We start from the raw sequence: 24,315 nt of genomic DNA on the forward strand, positions 1-24,315 counted from the left end.
GCAAATGCCTCTTTGGGCACTGCTAGAAATGAGAATCTTTAGTGCGAATTCCTTAGAATGTTCAGTGCTCCAGTGATGCAAAACAGGTGAATATCTAGCTTAACCACAGACAAATACGTGCAAGAACAACAGATATGCATTGTCAGACTGAAATTCATCTAGCTTTATACCCTATTTCTGCCAATGACTAGAGATGCGTAAAGGACAGTTCAGGAAACAGGGTAGCAGGATAAAGGGTTTATTTGTCCAGTATTTTCCTCCAATCATGGCAAGGAGGTAACTAGGAGTTTCTGATGGACCCATTCAACATTCATCTGGCTTGTTTTTTAACCAGTTAATGGTATTGTCCTCCACAACGTTATGTGATAATTAATTCAACAATGTAATATGAAATTGTGAAAAAAAAACCAACCCAACAACAAAAAGAAACCTGCTGAGTAATCTTTACTCATTTTTACATAATTTGTTTGTAGCTTTGTTGGATAGGTGGAATGAGGCACATAGAGTGGGAATTAATCTGACAACATGGCCCTTAATAAGCAACTAGCCAAATTGCCCGTTTTCATTCAAAACACAGTGAATGGCATTGAGCCCTGTGTCCTCACACAGTATCCCACTTTATTTTAGTCTTCTGGTTATATTATTTCTCCATTTTAGGCTCATTGCAATATCTCATGGCACTCATTTGGCTACTAAAAGCATTCTAACTCCACATTACTATCTATAACCTGTCTAGGCCTGAGTGATCAGTGGGTTTAGCTCAACCTGAACACAGTTCAGTGCAACAATGGAGTCATAAAATCGTAATAATAGAATTGCATTTTGGGAGAATTTGGGTTTAATTTTCTTTTACATAACTTGTTCACCTAATACTGCTAATTTATTTTCATGCTATCAGCCATCTAAGTTTCCATTTTTTCACTTGCGTGTGCACTTACGACAGAATGTGCTATTCCTCCATGTAATGGTGATTCCATAATTCTTGCAGGTGTCCACATAGACTTGAACTATGTCACAGAGAGTGGACTTCATGCCATCATACCGGCACATGTCATAGACGCAGATCTGTATGAAGTCTTGAGGCTTGACTAGATCATGACATGCTTTGAATTTGCCTGAGTTTAGGACATTGCACTGGCTTTCAATGACTGGTTTGTTCTCAGCAGTGCAAGGAGGAACATCGTCTTCTCTTAAGTCTGATAAACAACTGCATGAAAGCACAGACACAGCTGCATTTAAATTTCAAAGGCGTATATAAGACAGAGACTGAAACTGAAAACTTTGTTTCTACTGAAAGGTATTAAACAAATAATGCTAGAGACCTACAGTCTTCGGCAGAAGGAGACCTGCCAGGCAATCACCATCCTGTGTCTGACCTTCATTACTCTCACTGAACTTGACCCTGACTAGAGGATTGAGTTCTCAGCTTGACCTTGGATTTGTCTCATCCCTGCAGACTTGTGTGGTGATCTGGACTCTTGGCTGACCCTGGCTTCCACTCTTGGGCCTGCCCTGCTTGCCTTTCTTGGGTGGTGTGGGATGGGCCCTGGTGGGTGAGGCTACTGTTCTCTTGGCTATGTTATCACACTTGGCTCCCTGTCCCTTGGGGAACAGCTGGCCCTCACTGTTCCCCAAAGCCATCGTTCTGCTCTAGGTGTTTTCAGTGTAAAATAGACAGAGGCTATGCCACATTGTGAACTGCCCCAAAGCCTCATTCCTCAAGCGTGTAGGTAGATCAATAGAATGGTTGTGGTTTCCCTCTGGCCTGTGCAGTGGTTTCCTCTGGTGAAGGCTTTTTTTTGAGCTTCAAATTGAAGAAAAGTCTCACACAGGCTGCTTGTATGTTACAAAATGGCAAACAGTCAAAACAATTCAAAGGAGACTGTTTCCCAAAGATGAAAGGTATGAAAAGCAGTTACATTTACCCTGCATCACTGTCTTCCTCCACTTTCCAGCTGTTTCCAAACTGTGTGACACTGACAAGTGTACCATTGAGCAGGGACAGATCATCTTCATGATTATCATTGAAGTTACCACACATGCCATGTACCTGCAAACGAACAAGAACCATATTCTTAGCACAATCTGTTCTACATCAGCTTTCTCCATAACTTCTTATTCATTGCCTTTGAAATGATGTGACCAAATCATCACCACCACCCAATCTTGTACCAGACATCTCAGGTATACTGACTAGTGTCTGGCTGTACCCATGCAGAAATAAAATAGAAACTGCAGTAAATCTGTGGTTCCCTAGGGCTTCAAGATGTTTAATTCTATAAGCTGGATGTATTCCCCTAGCCAGGTCATTTTCTCTAACTGCCCCCTTGGAACACAAGGAAATTGTTGTGAAGAAAAAAAACAGAATGGAAAAAAATGGCATGTGTTCCAATACAGCTACAAAGAAAAATGCAATAGCAAAACAGGAATAAAAGAAATTAAAAGTAAATGCACAAAGCAGTGCTTCTGAAATAGTGCCAGATGTTCACATATTAAATCTTACCTTTGAGAAATAAGACTGTGGGAGGGTGATTTCCAGATGGTGATTGCCATCATATTTCACTATCACACCAAAGTCAGTTTCCACTACTATAAATCTGCCAACATTTCCAATGGACACGCCTTGCAACCGGTTCTCCACTGGAGTGTAGACTCTCTCATTGTTCAACTGGAGGGACATGTCATTTGTCAGTACAGACATTCTTCCATGAAAGCTTTTCTGCTCACAAGCTGTATTCTTTGCAGTGCTGAAGATTTCTCTATGACAGTTTCAGCTCCTTTACACTTCTACCATTGCATATCCCCACTATGGGTTGCAGGAATCGGACTTTTAGCTGAGGAGAGCTGGGCAGGACTCACAGCCTGTGCCTTTAACAGGCACAGAAAAGATCCCTGATAGTGAGCAAGCTGTTACCCACCCACAGGGTGGATTCCCTGCCTCTAGTACTGCCATGGATCCCTGTGCTATTCTAGACCAATACAGTATGATGTGCTTTTCCTCCACTCTTGTTAGCCAGCTGTAGGTGATTGGGTTGACAACAGCTATTCAAGTGGGGAGCCCTGTTCTTTAGTTCAGGCGACAGTTCTCCAGTCTGGAGGCTCTGGGCTCCACCTCCAAGATACAGCCAATAGAACAGTAAACCCAAACCAGAAGCCTTGGGAACTAGTGAGAAATTATATTTCCCCATGATACCCAGTTAATGGAGGTGCCTACAAGTATTACGCATATTCGTACATGTGCCTTAGGAAACAGGAAGATCCTGTTTCCTACAGCTGCTCTAGTGAGCTAATTTTAAGATACTTCTTGCCAGAAGCAGGAGCACCACCACCTACCAGGATTGCTTGGCTTTTCTGAAGGGTGATTCGTATACCATATATATCTATGTAGACTTCTTTCAGGTACGTGGCCCCTCTTAGTCCTCTGTCTTCATTCTTGCCAAGGATGGTTATAGGAATGACACTGTTGCTGTTGACAACCTCAACCAAGGTGTAGGTGCAGGTACCCACAAAAGTGTACATCATTCCATCAAAAGTGAGATAGTGGGGGTCTCCTGCCACTTGACATATTCCTTGTCCTGAAAGTGAAAAAATGATCTAAGAACTTTGGGCTGGATTTCACCATGGACTCAGCTGACTAAAGATGTTTGCATTAGTGCGGCAACCTAATTATGTGTGCAAATCTTCACAGAGGTATCTCAGATTCATGCCGATTACATTTATTTGGAAATAAGAATTTTTCAGAAAGCGTCTCCTAAATTTAATTTGCAAGTTATGTACAAACTAGCAACTTTGCAGCAAATGAACCTCTCTGTACATTTCCATATGCTGTTCTAGCTATGATTTATGGTAATAGAGAGTAATACAGAGCTTTTTCACTTAGCTATATAAAAATACATAATTATATGTATAAATATAGGTGTAAATGTAAAAGTAAATACATTTCCATCTATATACGTAGATACTTAATGCACTTGTCATCACCCAGACTCTCAGAAATGCAGTTCTCAATTATTCCCAAATATAGACCTTGCAGCACTGGTGATGTGGGACTTGAATTTGTATTATGAAGACAAAAGGAACCCAAGTGAACTTTCAAGCTTTTGAGCAGCATAAGTTTTTGCTGATATCCACTACAACAGAAGGGGATCTGTGCTTGCAAGACAGATCATCATGTCTTTTCATCTCTTAGCACTGGCAGCAGTCAGTTGGGACTTCTTTGATATCACATACGAAAATATATTTATAATAAAGCTAGAAGGAGAAGAAGGATCTAATATGGAATTGATGTTGAGAAGCATTTTCAGGCAGGACTTACCATTGGAATGACAGCCCAGCACACCATCCTGAATACTGCATTCCTCTCGGACTCCACACTCCCAGGATGTGCATACAATGGTGTTATTAGCCTTGCAGGTGCAGCGTTCAGTGCAGGGATAACTGGTGAACCAGCTTTCATCCAGCTGAGCAGAAAAAAGAGTGTAAAAGTATATACCATAAGATAAATTCGAAGGTAATACTGGAAGGGACAATCAAATTACTGCTATTTGAATGTGCATGATGTATGATTATTTGGGCAATTGTAGCCACACAGCTGACGGATCAAAGAGGCTGGCAAAGTGAGTCCATTTTGTTATTATTAATGGTGTAAATAATAATTGTTTTAGTAACATTCTTTTTCTCTCATGGTGATAAAGAATGATATCCCTTATTTTTTTTTTTTTTTTTTTTTCTTTAAATGTCTGAGGTAACTTGCCTGGTGATACTGTTTCTTTTCATCAACACAACCACAGCTGCTTTCTGGCACACATTTGTCTCCACTCAAAACATAGCCTTCCTTACAGAAGCAACCTTCCACTGGCAAGGAACTGCACGAATCAACCACTGACATGTTCAAACAGGTAGAGGGACACCTAGTACCACAACCTTTGTAGATGCTGCCTCCAGAACAGGACATTGCTAGAGAGAAAAAGGAAAAATAATATCACTCAAAAGGGCAAAATAATTATAAAAGTCTTCCTGATGTTTGGTCCTGAAAATGTACAAAAAATGCTGTTAGAAAGTCTGATACTGGAGAGCGCTGCATACAAAGGATTTTCTTGCAGTGTGAGATGGGTCGCTTTTGGTAGAGGTGAATAAGACAGGTGGGCCACCCACCCTTCACCTCACAAAGGAAGTCAAACATTGTAGGCTTGCTGTGAGGGCAGGTCTGATGTGATCATACAGGACTAATTGTGCTTGGTTCAGTAAATATTTTTCTGCAGGTTTAAAAACATAAAGTCATTCCATCAAGGGAACAGAAGAATCTCTTCACATGTCGGACGATATGGCCCCTTTACTGTAGTTACTGTTTGGACACCTGCCATATATTTAAAAATAGAACTAAAAATCAGACTCTGTCATTGAGACCCCTTGAGGAAAGTATATTATACTGTCTCACCCCTCCTGCTCGTGGTGATATTGCATGCTCTTCAGGGAAGGCGTTACATTTTACAGAAATCCTAAAACGTTTGCCCATTTCTGTCATCTAAAAAAAAGCCTAAATACTGTTTCTGGCTAGATTGTGTGATAAATAACTACATATGACTCTCATTTACTTTTGTCCCTACAGCAGGATCATTTAGTCCTGTCAGGCAACTACAGCCAACATCTCCGGTCATCTAGCCAGAGTACCTGCCCTTTGTCAGGTTCTTAATTGAGTTTTTATTTGAATTACTGATGGTGGGAGTACTTGAGATTCAATCCTCTTAATGTGACTGAGTCTTCTCTATTCACTATAATTAAGCCATAGATATTTAGATCCTGGGATATAGCCTCAGATGATAGAGTCTGGATGTCCATGGCTTTAATCTGATTTGGAGGGTTAGAAGCTCGTTTCTTGCTCTGTGTTCTTTTTATATATGAGTTCTATGTGGTCTGTCTTTCCAGGCCTGACTTACTGACTGCTTTAAAGTCATTCTAAAGTCATAGTAATTCTTTTTCCAAACTGAGCAGTTCTCAGAATCTCTCAATGTTTTTTTTTATGGTTTAGTTTCACTGCAGAGCTAATTGTTGATCACAGAAAAAAAAAAAAAAAGAAAAAGAAAAAGAAAAAAAGGTGCAAATAGTAACTGGTATAATCAAAATCAGTGTAAAAGATGAAAAGATATAGAGAAGAATTATGGTCTATTGCAGCGTGATTGACCTTCAGAGGACTTATTTTTTTCTCCAGGTGTGTACTTTGTGGCTATGAAGGTCCTTTAGAAGATGTCTAGCAAGCAGAAAACTGCACAGTGCTGCATAAAATTGGCACAAATGGAACCCCTGGAAAGCTTTATTCTAAGAACTATGAGTTCATTATATGAAATTTCCCATAACATCATTCTGAACAGAATTAATCAGCAGATAAGTGAGAATACTTGATTTCTTTGCTTTGCTAGAAACAACTGTTTCTCAAGGTCTCTTATTAAGCCATTTTTTTAATCCAAAAGCCATCAATAAGCATTTGTGTATGGAGGACTACCAGCTCCGCTTACATTGAGGATGATAGATTTTCACTGGAGCAAAGCGACAGTTATTTCCCCAATGCAGAAGCTCACATAAGATACACTTGAATGTAATAAAATTTTTCCAAGAAACTAATAGTAAATTGTTAAAACTTTAATGATTAGACTACATGTATCCAAATGTTCATGAAAATTAGAGGTTTATACGTATACTGGAATGGTACTGAAACTGAAGCAGGTACTGAAACTGAAGCAGGCTCAAGACATGACAAAAGATAGACTACTCTCAAAACATGACATAAAATGAAATAACATGCATGAAAAAGGTACAGGAGAATGTGCATACTTTTGAATTTTAAATCTAGAATAGATACTTATGTCACAACACTCACGGCAAAGAGTAGCATTCCTCCACTCTATGCATATCCCAGCATTGATACATGACTCAGCATAGGCCTGCAGTCCATAGCATAAGGATGTTGCCTGTCCACCAGTGAAACACATGTCGTAAACACAGTTTTCAAAGAAATTCTCAGGAGGCACTTTGGTATGACAATCCTTGAAGATTCCTGTGTAAATCAAGAAAGATATATAGAAGGATAGAAAAAAAATTGGGAATGATAAGGTCACCAGCACTATGTATTTTCTGCCATGGCAAATGTGAGTGCTCCAGGTTAACTTTGTTTAGTAAGTTAAACTAACACTTGAAACAGAGCGTGCACAATTAGACTTGGCCCTCTGGATCAGGCTTTCTTCTTTTTGCATGGTTGATACAATATAGTTTACATAAATTAAGAGTTGCTGGCTAGGCAAGCCGCTAATTCTAGACAACTGCAGGGGCTCTCCGATGCACAGAACATCTACAGAATTTCAGATAAATTATCTGTAATACATGCAATGACAGTGCCCTCTTAACTGTTTCTTTTAGCAAGCAGAGCGAAAGTCACTATAAATCAAAGAGCAGCTATGGCTCCCTGTGTGCATTCTCAGATACAATGGACACGTTGGCACTGTCTGAATGGTTGACATATGACCAAGCACCTGTGCATTTTATGTTTGCCATTCACACTGGAGGTTTTACGTGCTTCCAACATGAGCTCAGAACAACGGACTATAGAGAGGAGACAACACAGGCTATAAAGTGCTCCATCACATGGCTCACAGAGAACTACCAACATACTACCTGTAGGGTCTGTGATCATGCCACATACTGTGTTCTTCTTTGCTTCACTCTCCAGCACAGGATCACATTGCTCTTCTGTCCCATTGGAGCATCTAGGGAAAGCAAGCGAAACCAAGTGTGTGTTTCACATCTCTTACTATAGAGTTTTCAGTGGAAGACTGACACATGACAACCCTGCACAATAGAGTGTATTTTATTACAGTCACAAGACTTTATCCAGCTTCTTTGAAAAGCTGATGTCAACCCTGTCACTGAATGAACTCCCTTTTTGATGCCTTATGGGCTATTCAAAGGCTTATTCTTAGATGAAAAAAGACCTATGGGATCCAATCAGTGATAGTTTCCAGTCAGGGAACTAGAACTGAAGTCCCATCCTCCCTCACACTCAGCAGACAGTTCCTGCTTTGGAAAACAAGACTTAGAGGACACAAGCCCTCTTCTCATTCCCTATTTGATGTAAAGGGGCAGCTCCCTACTTCTAACGGGCAGTTGGAAGATGTAAAATGGTACTGGATGACAAAGCCAGTGAGTGGATGAATGTCTGATTTTATAGAGTTTGATTAGCAAATGCCACAGGATTGGATTAATATACATACATGGTGTTATTCTCAGGCACAAGCCAACTTTGTCCAAGATCAGTGGAACCACTTGCAATGTCACCAGTGGGCTTTATGTTGTCATCATTCGGATCACCATTATAATTACCTGTGAGGATAAAAAGAGATTTATGGGACACATGAAGTTCACACCTGTAGAACAAACGTAGGTTTCAGGCTGTAAAATAAACTACAATGAACTAGGGCGAGTATATATGCAACGTCAATGTGTACTAGGCAAAACAAGAAGAGCTCAATTGTAGTTTAGACTTTGACCACTGATGAGAGCTGCTGTTCAGAGACTTGTGGACTTGGAGCAAGAAGTCTGTAAGTTGTTACGTAACTAGATCATATTGCATACAAAAAAGAATTGCTTAGCTTAAAAATCCCAACTCATTTCCTTGGATCCCACCTGTAGAATGTTGGACTAGAAATCCATAGTGTTATTTGCACCATTATATTTTTAGGTAGATTTCTTGAATTGAAAGTGTGAAAAACCCATGGAGAGATAATTGAACTAGGAAATTTCAGATGATCTAAATCAAAGAATAATCAGAAATTCACAAGACAAACTACTCTTGTAATTTCTACAGTCCCATTTGCATCCTGAAGTGTATTTCATATAATCACCTGGATTTCAGAATATTGTTCCAACTAAAACTGCTCAGGTTCAGGCATTAGCAACATCGTTGATGAAAAATTACTGGTCACTGCTAATTCCAGCGAGCTCCTACTCTCATTAGCTACATAAGCCACCTGTGACTCTTATTTACTTTGCTATCCTGTTGCAACAGAATTTTTTATGGAACACAGTAGAATGTTCCCTTTGTGTCCGATCTTTCTCACAGGACTCTAAAAGGCCTCTATGTTTTGTATCATATGTAGCACTTAATATTTTGTAATATTTGAATTTTGGAAATAAAGTATGAATTTTCTTTCTTATTCATCATGTCTGTCGGCTCACGATTATCCATACAGGATCCTTATCATTGCTTTGTTTTAATGCAGGCAGTGCCTATCTCAGCTGGAATAAAAAGTAGGTAAAAATAAGCTTTAGCAATCTAATTTTTCTTTTCTTTCTTTTTCTTTTCTTTCTTCTATCCCCTTCCCTGCCCTGCCCCCTGCCCTGATCATCTAAACGTGATCATTCAGGTTGTATAAATACTTTCTAAAACAGCACAGGAAAACAGCAGCAGGAAAGTTTGAGGATGTTGACAGTAAGCTATTCTGAAGATTGCTCTCTACTGTGGAAACAGCCTCAAGTTTTTATGATTCACAAAATGAAACGGTATAGCATTCCTCACACCCAACAAAAGACAAATACATCAGAATGTAAATAGCAGGAAAATGTATTTGTAGAATTCTTGAGTAGAAGTATGCAAATCATCACTCTTCCTAAATTTACACTGTGGAACTGAGGTGAGGTTTTTATATTTATACCTCAAAACATTCCAAATGGATGGCATGTTACCAGGAATTTTGTAAGTAATAGTTCTTAGAAACTGAAAAATTCTAGTAAGTGCTCTTCACTGTTGTAAATTCTAGTTCAGTTGACAAAGACTAGTTGTGTATAGAGTAAGTATGACATGCTAAGAAAAAAAGTTTAATTAATCACCAGCCTCCAACAACTCACTAAATGTGACTAAGCCCGTTACTTACCACAGAGGCCACAGAGCAGACCACTGTAATTAGAGGGCACAGAGACTTCTGCATAGTGATTTCCATCATATCTCACCCACAGTCCAAAGTCAGTTTCCAAGAGAACATATCCACCACTGCTTTGAATACTGATCTTCTTTTCAATAAATACAGGCAGGTTCATTCTGCTGCCATTCACCTGTACAGCAAGTTGTCAGAGTTAGTGTATTGCTGCTGGGACTCGTATAACTACCAGCAGCTAAAACAGATTAGAGAAAAATATGATCTTGTGCACAAGGGAACTGGAAATAATTAAAGAACACTTCATCTGAGCAAATTTGTTGGACTTCTCATTAAAAGAGGTACATTTAACTAATAAAAAGAGAAAGTTTTCTATGAACTCTACAATCAGAATATATTTCATTATCCACATGTCAGTTTAAAAATATTGTATATATGTTTTAAACAAGTATTTTCTTACGTTCACTTTCTTGTTTTTCAGCAAAGAAATCTGGTTGCCATAGACTTCCACTTGCACTGATTTCACATAAGAGACTTTGGTGTTGGCTCCTCTGTGCTCATTTGTTGTGGATACATCAAAGTATGGAAGCGTCTCAGAGATGTTGCACACTTTGGAGAGGGTGTAAGTGCAATTTCCCATGAAATTATGAACTCTGTGGTCAAAAGTGTTATAATGTGGATCCCCAGAGGCACTGCAGGAAGCACGGCCTGGGAAGAAAGACAGAATAGTTCCCTCTGAATCTGTACCAGACTTATGCAGTCACTTTGTTCCCACTTTGTTTTACTTTGTAATTGCTGCTTAGAGATAAGAGTGATGGCATCAGTCAAGAACATTCCAAAGCCCAGCCCAGCTTCTCATCTTTGGACCCATAATCTGTACTCTTATGTATTAGAAACCTGTGCTAGAGCATGAGGAAGCAATATAAGTGAAAAGCTTTGATATTAAAAAAAAGCTTTGTTATTAAGTTATTATTATATGAAGTGGGGCAGTGAGGTTTTAGTGCCCATGTGTGAAACGCTATTTCAGACTAAATAGGAAGAACCTACTCAAAAACTTTACAAGGTTGGTTAGCCAGTATAAACTGCTGCCACTACCAGCTGTCTGGGCTTCTGAACTCATATAAGTTATGGAAGTCCTATTGAATACTACATACACAAGATGTCTTTTACACACTTTTGAAAAATATCGATGTTAATTAGCCAGTGATAATATGTACAAATGGAGGTACACAGTGTGTGTGCATTTGTGTGTGTGAGCCGGGTAAAGTTTTGAGTGCTAATAAGAAATTCCCATTTTCAACCCAAAAAATCTTTCCATCAAATCTTAGCAGAGTTGGGCTTGCAAGTGTTTTATGATGTTTATCAGCAGCAACAAGAAGCAATGAAAAGAGGTCTTTACCTCTTCTCTCTCTGCTTTTCAATGGCATGTTACAGAAATAACTACAGTCATGGTTGTGTCTACATATCAACCTTACAGCTTACATGCATACTATTAAAACTCCAGGAACTATGTAAATAACAATTCTAAAAAAAAAACAAACAGAAGACATCCAAACTGACTAGGGGAGCTAGCACTCTCTTGTACTTAACAAGCTGACACACATAGAAGACTTAGTGCTCAAAATTAAAGGAATGAAGCAGTTAAAACTTAGCTAAATTGACATTTCAATGTCTATCCTAAGTACTAAACAATAACCACGTCTCAGTCTTTTCCAGGACCATATAATTGGATAATATCCAAAATAAAAACTGAATTTGGAAGCTAAATTAAATTTCTAAATACTATAAACAATAACACCTGTATAACAGGTGAAAACTTACCATAGAAAAGGGTAATTTAAATACTTATGAACATGGCAATAAAGGGTACATCAGATAATTACAGGCAGCTAGTCTACTGTTACCAAAACCACCAAAACTGTAACAAAAGAGAGCCAGGGCAGGACTTCAATAGTGAACTACTAAGAAAAAGTTTCAGCACTGAAGGACTGTCCACCCAGTGTGACTGGGTGAACAAGAAAAAGCTCTGACCCTCCAGTATAAAAACTCTGTCACTTGGCTATGAGAACTGGATTAAGAACACTGAGCAGTTATGACAGGCAGTAAGAGATGGGAATGGGATGTGGCATACCCGAGCTTGGTGTAGGTCTAGATGATGATGGTGTATTTGGAGGCTGCGTTGTAGTGGCTAGTGAGGGGATCGTGGCATTTGATGTTGATGGACCTAGCACAGGAGAGAGTTACAGGAGATCGACACCAACAGGAGTTTTTTTGCAAGCAGCTGGCTTGCAACACCATGACTGCAGAGGCCCAGGGCAGGGATTGCACAGTGACTCCTCAGCAAAATCTCCAGTGTTCTCACCAACAATGTTGGGACAAAGAGAGGCACAGCCCCACCACTACAGCCATTCCACCTCTTGGTTGTGGGCCTTGGAGGAAGTGAAATGGACAGCTGCTGCAAGCAGTAGAGGATGGGGAGGTGGCATGAAAGTACCTGAGCTCGGTGTGGGTCTTGGTGTATGCGAAGGCTGCGTTGTAGTGCTTGGCAAGGTGGTCCCTGGTTCTGTGGCTGGTGGACCTAACACAAGAGAGAGTTAGAGGAGATCCACTCCAACATGGGAGTTTTGTCCCAGGCAGCTGGTCCAGCCTTCCCAAAAACCTCTACACTGTGACAAGAGAGGCCCAGGGCAGATCGTACAGTGACTCCTCAGCTGAGATTTCTGCACTCAAGTGCTCCCTGAACAGTATTGCTGGGTGATCAAAGGAGACATGCAGCTCCTTCACCACAGTAACCCTATCCCGTGGCCATGAGCGCCAAAGAACTTTGCACAAGCAGCATTAGATGGTGAAGAGATGTGGCAGTACCTGAGCTCGGTGTGGGTGTTGGCGTATGTGAAGGCTGTGTTGTGGTGCTTGGCAAGGTGGTCCCATATCCTGTGGTTGGTGGACCTAGCACAAGAGAGAGTTAGAGGAGATCGGCACCAAAAAGGGAATTTTATCCCAGGCAGCTGGTTCACACTTCCCAAACACCCAACACTGTTACCACAGAGGCCCGCGGCAGGGATTGCACAGTGACTCCTCAGCAAAATCTCCAGCACTTAGGTCTTTTCCCATCAACAGTGTTGTGAGGTAGAAAGAGAGGCACAGCCCCTTCACTACATTGACTCCATCCTTTGGTCGAGGGCCTTGGAGGAAGTGAAATGACCAGGTGCTACAAGCAGTAGAAGATGGGGAAGGAGCATGAGAGTACCTGAGCTCGGTGTGGGTCTTGGTGTATACGAAGGTTGCGTTGCAGTGTTTGGCAAAGTGGTCCCAAGTTCTGTGGCTGGTGGACCTAGCACAAGAGAGAGTTAGAGGAGATCTGCACCAACATGGGAGTTTTGTCCCAGGCAGATAGTTAGCTAGCTGAGCACTTCCAACGAGCAGTGGAAGATTGGGAGGGAGCATGAGAGTACCTGAGCTCGGTGTGGGTGTTGGTGTATGCGAAGGTCGTGTTGTGGTGGTTAGCAAGGTGGTCCCTGGATCTGTGGCTGGTGGACCTAACACAAGAGAGAGTTAGATAAGGTCTGCACTAACACGGAAATTTAGTCCCAGGCAGCTGATCCACACTTCCCAAACACCCCAACATTGTGACCAGAGAGGACCAGGTTAGGGATTGTACAGGGACTCCTCAGCTGAGATTTCTGCACTCAAGTGGTCCCTGAACAGCATTGCTGGGTGAGCAAAGGAGACACGCAGCTCCTTCACTACAGCATCTCTATCCCTTGGCCATGAGCTTCGAAAAAAACTAACTGAACACTTACACAAGCAGCATTAGATGGGGATGGGATGTGGCAGTACCTGTACTTGGTGAGGGTCTCGGTGTATGCGAAGGTTGTGTTGTGGTGCTTGGCAAGGTGGTCTCTGGTTCTGTGGCTGGTGGACCTGACATAAGAGAGGGTTAGAGGAGATCGGCACCAACATGAAAGTTTTGTCACAGGCAGCTGATTCACACTTCCGAAACACTCGAGCATTGTGACGAGAGAGGCCCAGGACAGGGATTGCACAGGGACTCCTCAGCTTAGATTTCTGCACTCAATTACTCTCTCAACAGCATTGCTGGGTGATCAATGGAGAGACGCGGCTCCTTCACTAGAGCAACTCTATCCCTTGGCCATGAGCCTCAAAGAAAACTAACTGAACACTTACACAAGCAGTACAAGATGGGGAAGGGATGTGGCAGTACCTGTACTTGGTGAGGGTCCTGGTGGTGATGGTGTGTGCAGAGCCTGTGTTGTAGTGTCTGGCGAGTGGATTGTAGGTTCTGGCGTTGATGGACCTAGCACAAGAGGCAGTTAGAGGAGATCTGCAACAACATAGGAGTTTTGTCCCAGGCAGCTTCTTCACCCTTCCCAAACACCCCAACACCGTGACCAGAAAGGCCCAGGGCAGGGATCGCAGAGTGTCATCTCAGAAAGAGCCCTGGCACTCAAGGGGTCTGCCAGCAGCATAGCTGGGTGACAAAAGCAGATTAGGCACTTCAGTAGCTATGCTCAATATCTTGCCTGTGGGCCTTGTAATACACAAACTAAATAGTGACTGCAGGCAGTGCCAGCGCTCCAGTCGCCGAGAGGAAAGCCTGCTTGGGCACAGGCTGCATCACTGGCCTACAGGGAGGACATCACTGTCCTACTGCAAGGACAACCTGTGCTCGTGCCTGTAGCACAGATTGCCACCGCAGCTCCTTCACTACAGCAACTCTATCCCTCGGGCAGAAGCCTCAAAGAAAACTAACTGAACACTTACACAAGCACTAGAAGATGAGTATAGGATGTGGCAGTACCTGAGCTCGGTGTGGGTCTTGGTGAATGTGAAGGCTGTGTTGCCGTGTTTGTCAAAGTGGTCCCACGCTCTGTGGTTGGTGGACCTAGGACAAGAGAGACTTAGAGGAGATCTGCACCAAAAAGGGAATTTTGTCCCAGGCAGCTACATCCTTGGCATGCTCACAGCCAGGAGAGGATGGCCAACCAAGTGGAAGTGCACGAGCTGAGTGCCTAGCGCAGACAGTAAAATCATGGATGGGAGACAACAGTACCTGTGCTTGTCCCAGGTGCTGGTGATGTATGTGGAGGTCGCGTTGAGGTGTCTGTCAAGGAGGCTGAGGTTGTAGGAGCTGCTGGACGTACAGCGAAAGAGAGGAGGAGGGTTTCATAATGGGGACTTATTCCCAAACGGGGATGTTGCACCCTTCCCAAACATCACCCCCTCCCTGAACAGCATTGCTGGGTGATCAATGGAGAGACGCAGCTCCTTCACTACAGCAACTCTATCCCTTGGCCATGAGCCTCAAAGGAATTTAACTGAACGCTTCTCACAAGCAGTACAAGATGGGGAGGGAGCATGAGGGTACCTGAGCTTGGTGTGGGTCTTGACGTATGCAAAGGCTCCGTAGTGGCATCTGGCAATGTGGTCACTGATTCTGTGGTTGATGGACCTAGCACAAGAGGCAGTTAGAGGAGATCTGTGCCTACATGGGAGTTTTGTCCCAGGCAGCTTCTTCACCCTTCCCAAACACCCCAACACCATGACCAGAAAGGCCCAGGGCAGGGATCGCAGAGTGTCATCTCAGAAAGAGCCCTGGCACTCAAGGGGTCTGCCAGCAGCATAGCTGGGTGACAAAAGCAGATTAGGCACTTCAGTAGCTATGCTCAATATCGTGCCTGTGGGCCTTGTAATACACAAACTAAATAGTGACTGCAGGCAGTGCCAGCGCTCCAGTCGCCGAGAGGAAAGCCTGCTTGGGCACAGGCTGCATCACTGGCCTACAGGGAGGACATCACTGTCCTACTGCAAGGACAACCTGTGCTCGTGCCTGTAGCACAGATTGCCACCTCACTCGGTGGCATCTCTCAAGCTGCCCTTCCCCAAGCCGAGCCTTGTACCTGCACAGGATCCTTTTTCAATGGACAGATCATCCAATGCTACGTCGCTCCGGATGTCTTCACCCCATTCTCCCTCCAGGACGATCTAAAGGAAGGGACGGTTCCCAGCATTAGCTCCAGCCACACGTGTGAAGTGCTGTTAGAAAGCACGGTTCATCTCAGACGGCAGTGAGAGCCTGTGCCCTTACCTGCATGTCTTCTGTGCTGTGCAGTGTGATCTCTCCCAAGTTCCACCTGTCCCCGTGGTTCCCAACACTGCTCCAGACCAGCACTAGGTCTTCGCCCTTAGCCACGTACACCCGCAGGGCCATTGTTTCAGCCGCTCCGTACATGTGATACCAGAAGCGGAAGCAGTGCGGTCCTTCCAAACTGCACTCTGGACTGACCAGGTGAGCCACAAAGCCGGGGAGAGCATTGCTCCCTTGCAGGTAGATGTAGTAGCCGTCTGAAACAAAGCGTGAGCCACACTGTCGCGCACCATCAAGTCTAGACAAAGCACCCAGGGACAACCCAAGCACAGTCCGGGCAGTACCCGCTGCTGCAGTTCAAGGCAGGCAAAAGGAGGAGAGAGCAAACACAGGTCCTTCGCTAGCTACAACCCTCTCCAGCCCTGAGTCCACCTATGAACCGTGCTCTCTGGGCCACGGCAGCTGTGTGGCTCAGACTGGGCAATGGCACCACCTCCAAAGCATCGCCACAATCCTCGCATGGCTCTGCAGCTTTGGGGCCCACTCATCATTGGCTTCTGGAGAAGACAACGTCTCCAAAAAGAACAGACCCCTTCCTGTTCCCTTGAGAAAGCTGGGTCATCAGGCTTTGCCTTTCTTTCCCCCTCGTGTGGCAGGTCCTCGCCTGCCCTGAAGGTACCACAGACTGATTCCCACGGCTGGAAAGCTTCCTAAAGAAAGGCTCTGGCTCTGGGGGAGACTGTCACAAACGGCTCTGGATCAAGGCCAGGAAACACGTGGCCTGTATTTGCTGTGACAAGAGGTTTGCTGTCATCTTCCCAGGGACACTTCTCTGCCTGAAGGACCGCTCTGTACTGCTTGCTGTTCTTACCTCCTGTCGTGTGGTCAGAGGAGGGGCCGGTATTTTGCGTGGGCGTTGGACCCTTGTGCCTTATCCAGTCAATGCTGCTGTAATCCGCCTGGACCCACTCACAGAAGTCGTGGTCGAACGTGCAGGTGAAATCGCAGTCCATTGAGGGAGCTGGATATGGTGCAGAAAGGGAAGCAGAGTTTCTAGAGTGAGGGTGGGGCCACCTTTTCCCCGTGTCCCACAGGGCACACCTACATCCCTGGCATGCTCACGGCCAGGAGAGGATGGCCAGCCAAGTGAAAGTGCACGAGCTGAGTGCCTAGCAGAGCCAGTAAAAAACATGGATGGGAGACAACAGTACCTGTGCTTGTCCCAGGTGCCGGCGATGTTGTTGTATGTGGAGGTCGCGTTGAGGTGTCTGGCAAGGGGGCTGAGGTGGTAGGAGCTGCTGGACGTAGAGCGAAACAGAGGAGGAGAAGATGTGTATCATAATGGGGACTTATTCCCAAATGGGGTTGTTGCACCCTTCCCAAACGTCCCCCCACCATGAAAAAAGCAGTGCAGGACAGGAATTCCACGGCATCCCTGACACAAAGAGTCTCTTCACCCAAGGGCTGGCCCACCAGAGTGGTTAGGCAACACAAGAGAAACCTCCACCGTTCCTTGAATTTAGGCCACAAAGGAGACCAACCAAACACTTACCACAGCCCGTGCCAGCGCTCCAGTCTCCCAGGGTGACGCCTGCCTCAGCACAGGCTGCGGCATAGGCCCCCAGGTCATTGCAGAGCTGCTCCGTGCTGCCACCCGTGGCACACTGGTCATAGACACAGCTCTCAAAGTACGTCTGGGGTGGCAGCACTGCATGGCATGGCTGGAACGGGCCACCAAGTTGCGTGAGGGTTGCACACTGCTCGTTAGCGGCCTCCTCCTCCTCGGGGGAGCAGGACGCAGGCGGGCTGAGCGTTGGGTCACACCTACAAAGCAGACAGAGAGTCCTGAGCTCACAGCAGCCTGTGGACCCCAGCCACACCGTTCCCTGACCTCCTTCCCAGCCAAAAGCTCAGCCTCTGGAGTCCAGATCCCTCGCTGAGACAAGGCACCTGCAAATGGTGGGCATCATGGCCCACAGTCGCCATTCCCCTCCGTGGTGTCAGAAGGACAGAAACAAATGGCCGAGGCAGTTGCGATCGCAACGGCTCAGGAAAAGCATCGTGCCGAGGCCCCGGCCCACTCTCTCCGGGGTCAGGAACAGTGAGATGCAGCGTGTGGAATGGGATGGCAGGGCCCTGCACAGAGGTCACCAAGGACTCCAGAGCAGAGCGTCTATGGGGAGAGAGCACCGTGCACCCTGACACTGCCCCAAGCAAGCCAGCCTTGACGGCAAAGGGGCACGGCCACACGTCTGGCACCCAGTTGCAGACAGCGCATCCCACTGGTGCGTGGAGCAGAGAGGTGAGACGCACGGACCATACGTCTGCTGCTGCAGAGCCTCTACGTGCTCTCACACGTGTTCCCACAAATGCCTGCCTCCTCTGCCTTGCCCCATGCCTGCCATTACCAACCCTCCCTTCTTGTGCCCCGCACAGCTCCCCAATCCCGCGCTCCCTTTTGTCCGTCATCTACGCAACGGAACAAGGACTCACGGCCACTCATCATCCGGCACCAGCCAGCTGGCTCCAAAGTCATTGAAGTCGGGCACGACAACCCCGTCGGGCCGCGTGAAGTCGTCCTGCTGGCTCCCCGTGTACGTCCCACACAGCCCACACAGCTTGCCCTTGTGCTTCTCAGACACCCTCACCAGGAGCTCATGGTCCCCATTGAACTGCAGCTGCAGGCCCAGCTTGGTAGAAACCCGCACGTAGGAGCCGCTCAGGGAAACGTTCACACCGGGGGCAGGAGAAGCAGGCAGGGAGGCCAGAGCACCGTTGATCTGAATAAGGGGCAGAGAGGGAGACAGAAGCGTAAAGAGATGCCCTCCACTGAGAGGTCACTGTTCTTCACTGCGATGGTGCCAGGGCCCAGCGAGTCAGAAGCACGGATGGCACGAGAAACCCTGCCCAGGCTACGAGAACAGCTGCTACCCTGCATACGGCACACCGAAAGCTCGGGAGAACAAGCCGAAAACCTGCTGCCGCGCCATCAGCCTGACCTGGCCTGCTCAGAGCCTCGCCGTGCTCTTCGGTGAGCACGCCAACAGGCTCAGAGAAATACCGAGCTCTTGCCGGGGACTGAGCAGTAGTTAATGGTGCCCAGGGCATCTGTTGCTCCCGGGTGTAAAAATGAGGGGCTTACGTAGACCGCCTTGTTCTTGCGCAGTGCAATGTGGAGGCCTTCCACGGACAGTGCCACGGAGTTCAGAGCTGTCCAGCTCTGGCTGCCACGATGTTCGTTGCGGGTGGTGACACTGAACCCAAGGGAGGCGTTGTCGCAGCCCGTCACCACCGTGTAGTTGCAGGAGCCCTGGAAGTGGTGAAGCTTCCCATCGAAGGTGCTGTAATGCGGGTCGCCGTAGATGTGGCAGAGAGCAGTGCTGGCTGCGTAACAGCCCCTCTGGCCGTTCTGGATCTTGCAGACCTCGTCCTCACCACAGGACAAGGCAGAACAAACCATCTGGCCGTTGCCTTCACAGCGGCACCGGCGAGTGCAGTTCTCACTCACAGAGTACTCGCCTTCCTGCAGGCAGAGAGACACCGAGCGTCAGCGTACGAGGCAGGAAGGGAGAGGCAAGGGAATGCCCTGGGAGGGGTGCAAGCCAGGGCGGGGTTTTCACTCACGCTGTAGTAGTTGCCCTCAAAGAGGCAGCCACAGTGGGCCTCGGGCACACAGGTGTCTCCGCTGAGGAGGAAGCCAGAGGTACATGCACAGCCCTCCATGCAGGGCTCAGAGCAGTTCTGTGGGGCTTGTCGGTCAAGACAGGTGGCAGGGCAGCCGCTCATGCAAGGGTCATAGTAGCTGTTGGTGGGGCACAGCACGGCTGCAATGGGAAGGGGGCGATTAGGAGAGGCGAGCCTTCAAGGAAGGACGACCTTCTGGGAAGGGGAAGACCAAAGACTTGCTCTGGCCAGAGGCTCTGGGCATGGGGAGCAACACTCTTCCCTTCTGGCAACTGCGAGGCAGGTACTCACGGCAGAAGGTGGCATTCCTCCAGGGAAGAAGAGTCACGCCGGCTGCCTGGCATGCGTCAGCGTAGGCCTCCAGAGCAGCGCACAGGACCTCCTGGCCACCATTCAGGGCACAAAGGTCATAGAAACAGGTCTCAAAGTAGCTCTGGGGGTTGATCACGGCGTGGCACTTCTCAAAAGAGCCGGGCCTGGCAGTCAGCGTGCCACAGAACTGGTCCGATCGGTAGAGCTTCTCCTCTTCTGCACTGCAGGGTGGGGAGGGGACGGGCACGCCGCAAGAGGCGTCGCTGTCTGGGACCTGCCAGCTCTCCCCCAGCGCATTGGAGTCTGCGGCTTGCTGCCCGTTGGGCATCATGTAATCGTCCTCTCTCCGGTTGTTGAAGTTCCCGCACATGCCACAGGTCAGGTTGAAGTAGGCGGTGGGCACCTTCACCTCCACCGAGTGGTCAGTGTCGTAGGACACTCTGAGCTTGAAGTCTGTCTCCAGGACGATGTAGCGGCCGCTCCTGCTCACCGTGATGGCACCTCCCGCTGCGCTCACCGGCAAGGTCTGGCGCAAACCGTTCACCTAGGGCAGACACACCGCAATGGACCCTGGCCTTGTCCCTGCTCTCCCAGGGGTCTCCTGCCCCAGGCAAAGCAGCTGCCAGGCCGGGCACGGCAAAACGCTGCCCACGGTGCCCTGGCACCCAGACGCCCCTGTGCCTTGCAGAGCCACGTCTCTGTTCGGCACTCTGCAGGCGACCCTGTTCAACACGGGCCACGTTCCACGTTTGCCTCTCCCTCCTCCAACCCCTCCGGAAAGGAAAAGCAAAGCAACCCAGTGGCTTCAGGGGAACCCACCCGGGCCTGGGACAACAGGGATGTCCGGCACGTGCCAGACATCCAAGAAAACGCCCGCCTTGCCTCACAGCCACGCCACGCTTGGGCCAGCCCCACTGCCTACCAGCACTTGGCTCCGCTCCTTCTTGACCATGACAACGCGCTCCCCGTACACCTCAACCAGGACTTCGCGCACATAGGACACTCTGGTGCTGCCACGATGCTCGTTCTTGGCCTCGACGTTGAAGTAGGGCAGGGAGGTGGTGTTGGAGCACACTTTGGCCAGGGTGTAGGTGCAGTTGCCCATGAAGTTGTGCGTCACCTTGTCAAAGGTGTTGTAGTGAGGGTCACCGTGGACGTGGCAGATGCCGTAGGATTCTTTGAGGCACTCGGGTTTCCCGTCCTGCACCCCGCAGTACTGGCCCGCAGGGCATGAGGCATCGGAGCACTGGACTTTGCTTCCCCGCGCGGGACACCGGCACTTTGAGGAGCAGGTGTTGTCCGTCCAGAACTCCGAGCCCACGGGGTAGTGCTGCCCGTTGTGCCAGCACCCGCACTGCTGGCTGGGCACGCATTGGTCGTTGTAGAGCAGGTAACCGCTGTCGCACACGCATCCCTCCACGCACGGCAGGCTGCAGGTAGCAGGAGCCATCGGGTCAACACAGGTGGCAGGGCAGGCTGCAGCACAGGGCTCGTAGTGGCTGTTGGCCGGACAGGCGATGGCTGCCGAGACAGAAGACATGGCCATTACTTGGAAAATGCGACACTTCTATGTGCTGTCCTTTCCCCTTTGAAAATTTAAAAGTCTCTATTGTCTCTGCGGTCTGCTTGGCTCCATGGGTATTCTACGTCATAGCCGACCAAATGAAAGAGGAAATGGTGCCTCTAAGACTGACGACTACCTGTAGATCCCCACGGCACGTAGCAAAAATATTTCTCATTCCCCACCCCGCTCTTCCATTCCTGTTCTGCGTTTTCCCGAGGGTAACGATCCGCGGCACTGTGTGTGGACTTACGGCAGAAGGTTGCGTTCCTCCACACAGGGATCTTGACACCAAGCGACTGGCAGGCATCCGCGTAGGACTGCAAGCTCTTGCACAGGGCCTCCTGGTCCAGCCCCAGCTCACACAGGTCATAAAAGCAGGTGTCGAAGTAACCGCTGGGGCTCAGCAGAGCGTGGCACATCTGGAACGGGCCGCTGGTGTCAGTGAGGAGCCCACAGAAGCGGCTGCTGGCAATGACTTGCTTGTCGGTCTCATTGCAGGCTGGGGTGGGCAGTGGTCCGGCTGAGCAGCTGTGGAAAGACAGGGAGAAAGGCCGCTGGGTCATCCGTGGGCTTCTCCTGGTGCCTCCCCCTCCCCTTGCCTGACGCGTCCCCAGTCCTGCTGGAGGGCCACACGCACCTGCTGTCGTTGGTCACCTGCCAGCTGTTGCCCAGGCTGGTGGAGTCTGGCTCCAGCACCCCTTCCGGGTTCAGGAAGTCGTCTGCTGCCATCCCGTTGTAGTTCCCACACATGCCACAAACCTTCTGCCCAAAGCTGCTCGGAAGCGTCACCTCCACGCGATGGTTCCCATCAAACTTCACTCTCAAGCCAAAGTCTGTTGTGACCACTGTGTAGAACCCACTGGACGAGACCTGCACGCCTGCGGATGGGGAGCAGGGCAGGACCTCTGCCACTCCATTGACCTGGAAGGACACAAACCAAGACAGGGTTGGAGCAACCCATTTGGCGCAGCTCTCTCCTCTCGCACAGCCCCTCCACCTCTCCCTCTGGTGCTTACCGTCACCACTCCGCCCTTCCCCAGCCTTATCCGCTGGCCAGCCACATCGACATCCACGTATCGGACATAGGACACGCGAGTGTTTCCTCCCCTGTGCTCATTGGCCGCTTCCACGTTGAAGTAGGGCAGCGAGCTGTTGCTCTCGCACAGCTTGGAGAGGGTGTAGGTGCAGGTGCCCATGAAGTGGTGTAGCTGATTGTCGAACGTGTGGTAGTGAGGGTCTCCTTCCACCACGCAGGTCCCTGGCAGTGGAAAGACCAGAGGAAACGTTCAGTTAAGCACCTCCTGATGCCTCTGCTCCCCAGCCCACCCTGCACAAAGAACATCAGCCCCGTGGCTGGTCTACTCTACTCACCTGAGCCTGGAACAGGTGCTGATGTGGTTTCCGCTTCTGAAGGTGTAGTGATGATGGTGCCTGGTGTTGTTGGTGTCCCATTGACTGTCAAAGAGACAATGGGACAAATAAATCAATCCTTCTTGAGCAGCTCTTGTTCAAGACAGAAACTACATTGACTACTACAAGAAGGATAACGTTCTTCAAGCTGCCCTTCTCTAAGCCTTGTGTCTTTCCAGCTAATGCTACTGTAAGCTGCCTGGATTCATTCACAGAAGCCGTTGTCGAACGTGCAGGCGAAATTGAAGTCTGTCGCTGGAGCTGGACACGGTGCAGAAAGGAAAGCAGAGTTTCTAGAGTGCGCGTGAGGCCACCTTTTCCCCGTGTCCCACAGGGCACACCTACATCCCTGGCATGCTCACAGCCAGGAGAGGATGGCCAATGAAGTGGACGTAGGCAGTATGCTGATGTATCAGAGAGTAACTTGAGGACAGACAGGTTGAGGAGTAAGGTTTCTGCCAGGGAATCATCCCCATTCTGGGTATCTCATGTTGTACATTAGTCAAGGCTTCTTTCTTTCTTCCTCTCTCACCTCTGGTCCTGCTTCTTCTTTCCACTTTTGTGGGTGGTACCTTGCTAAGCATCCTGGCAGGTCTGGGGCTCTGTTTTGGGACGGATGCTACCAATGATTTTCTACAACCCTAGGACCTTTCTGACTGCTTTGTGAAGCTGCACTTCATGTACAGGGAAGGGCAGTACACAGGAAAGCCTTAGCCCCTCTTGACTGGCAGTGCATTGCTATCCCCCAACATCTCTCAGGCAATATCTGCTGTCATATCACAAAAAAGCTGCTGATACAGCACCCTGGTCAGGTGACTCCTGTGCTAAGCACAGACAACACTGTTGAGAACACACAGGGCAGGACACCTATGAGAACAGAGACAAGGCCACTGCAGACTGCCAGTCTGGAAAGGGCTGTGCAAAGCCAGCAGATGTGCGATGAGATTTTAAGGGGTTCCTGGAGCTTAAATCTTAGGCATAGGATCTAGAGCCAAAGAAGTACAAGAAGGAAAGACCATTCACGACCTGCACAAGAAGGAAAGACCATTCACGACCTGCACAAGAAAAGAAATGACTACCATTCGATCCCTCAGAATATGTAGGCAAAAGTTGTTACAACTCACTCAAGAAAATACACCAAAAATGGACACTTACCACAGCCCGTGCCAGCACCCCAGTCTCCCAGGGTGACGCCTGCCTCAGCACAGGCTGCGGCATAGGCCCCCAGGTCATTGCAGAGCTGCTCCGTGCTGCCACCCGTGGCACACTGGTCATAGACACAGCTCTCAAAGTACGTCTGGGGTGGCAGCACTGCA

General features: G+C 47.8%; 1 protein-coding gene across 1 annotated transcript in view; it reads right to left on the reverse strand.

Moving 5' to 3' along the window:
* The window catches only part of LOC104371950 (IgGFc-binding protein-like), an 80,212-nt gene that overhangs the window by 13,640 nt on the left and 42,257 nt on the right, over positions 1-24,315 (reverse strand). The window contains exons 57-69 of the mRNA XM_086618619.1: positions 17,582-17,853; positions 14,146-14,238; positions 10,381-10,628; positions 9,921-10,098; positions 8,262-8,370; positions 7,666-7,757; positions 6,875-7,051; positions 4,754-4,956; positions 4,316-4,460; positions 3,334-3,575; positions 2,504-2,668; positions 1,926-2,050; positions 939-1,207 (exon numbers count right to left, since the gene is read on the reverse strand). Of these exons, the coding sequence (XP_086474745.1) occupies positions 939-1,207; positions 1,926-2,050; positions 2,504-2,668; positions 3,334-3,575; positions 4,316-4,460; positions 4,754-4,956; positions 6,875-7,051; positions 7,666-7,757; positions 8,262-8,370; positions 9,921-10,098; positions 10,381-10,628; positions 14,146-14,238; positions 17,582-17,853 (2,318 nt within the window). The remainder of the gene's footprint in view (positions 1-938; positions 1,208-1,925; positions 2,051-2,503; positions 2,669-3,333; positions 3,576-4,315; positions 4,461-4,753; positions 4,957-6,874; positions 7,052-7,665; positions 7,758-8,261; positions 8,371-9,920; positions 10,099-10,380; positions 10,629-14,145; positions 14,239-17,581; positions 17,854-24,315) is intronic.

Source organism: Tauraco erythrolophus, chromosome 11 (genome assembly GCF_009769465.1).
Source record: "Tauraco erythrolophus isolate bTauEry1 chromosome 11, bTauEry1.pri, whole genome shotgun sequence".
NCBI lineage: Eukaryota > Metazoa > Chordata > Aves > Musophagiformes > Musophagidae > Tauraco > Tauraco erythrolophus.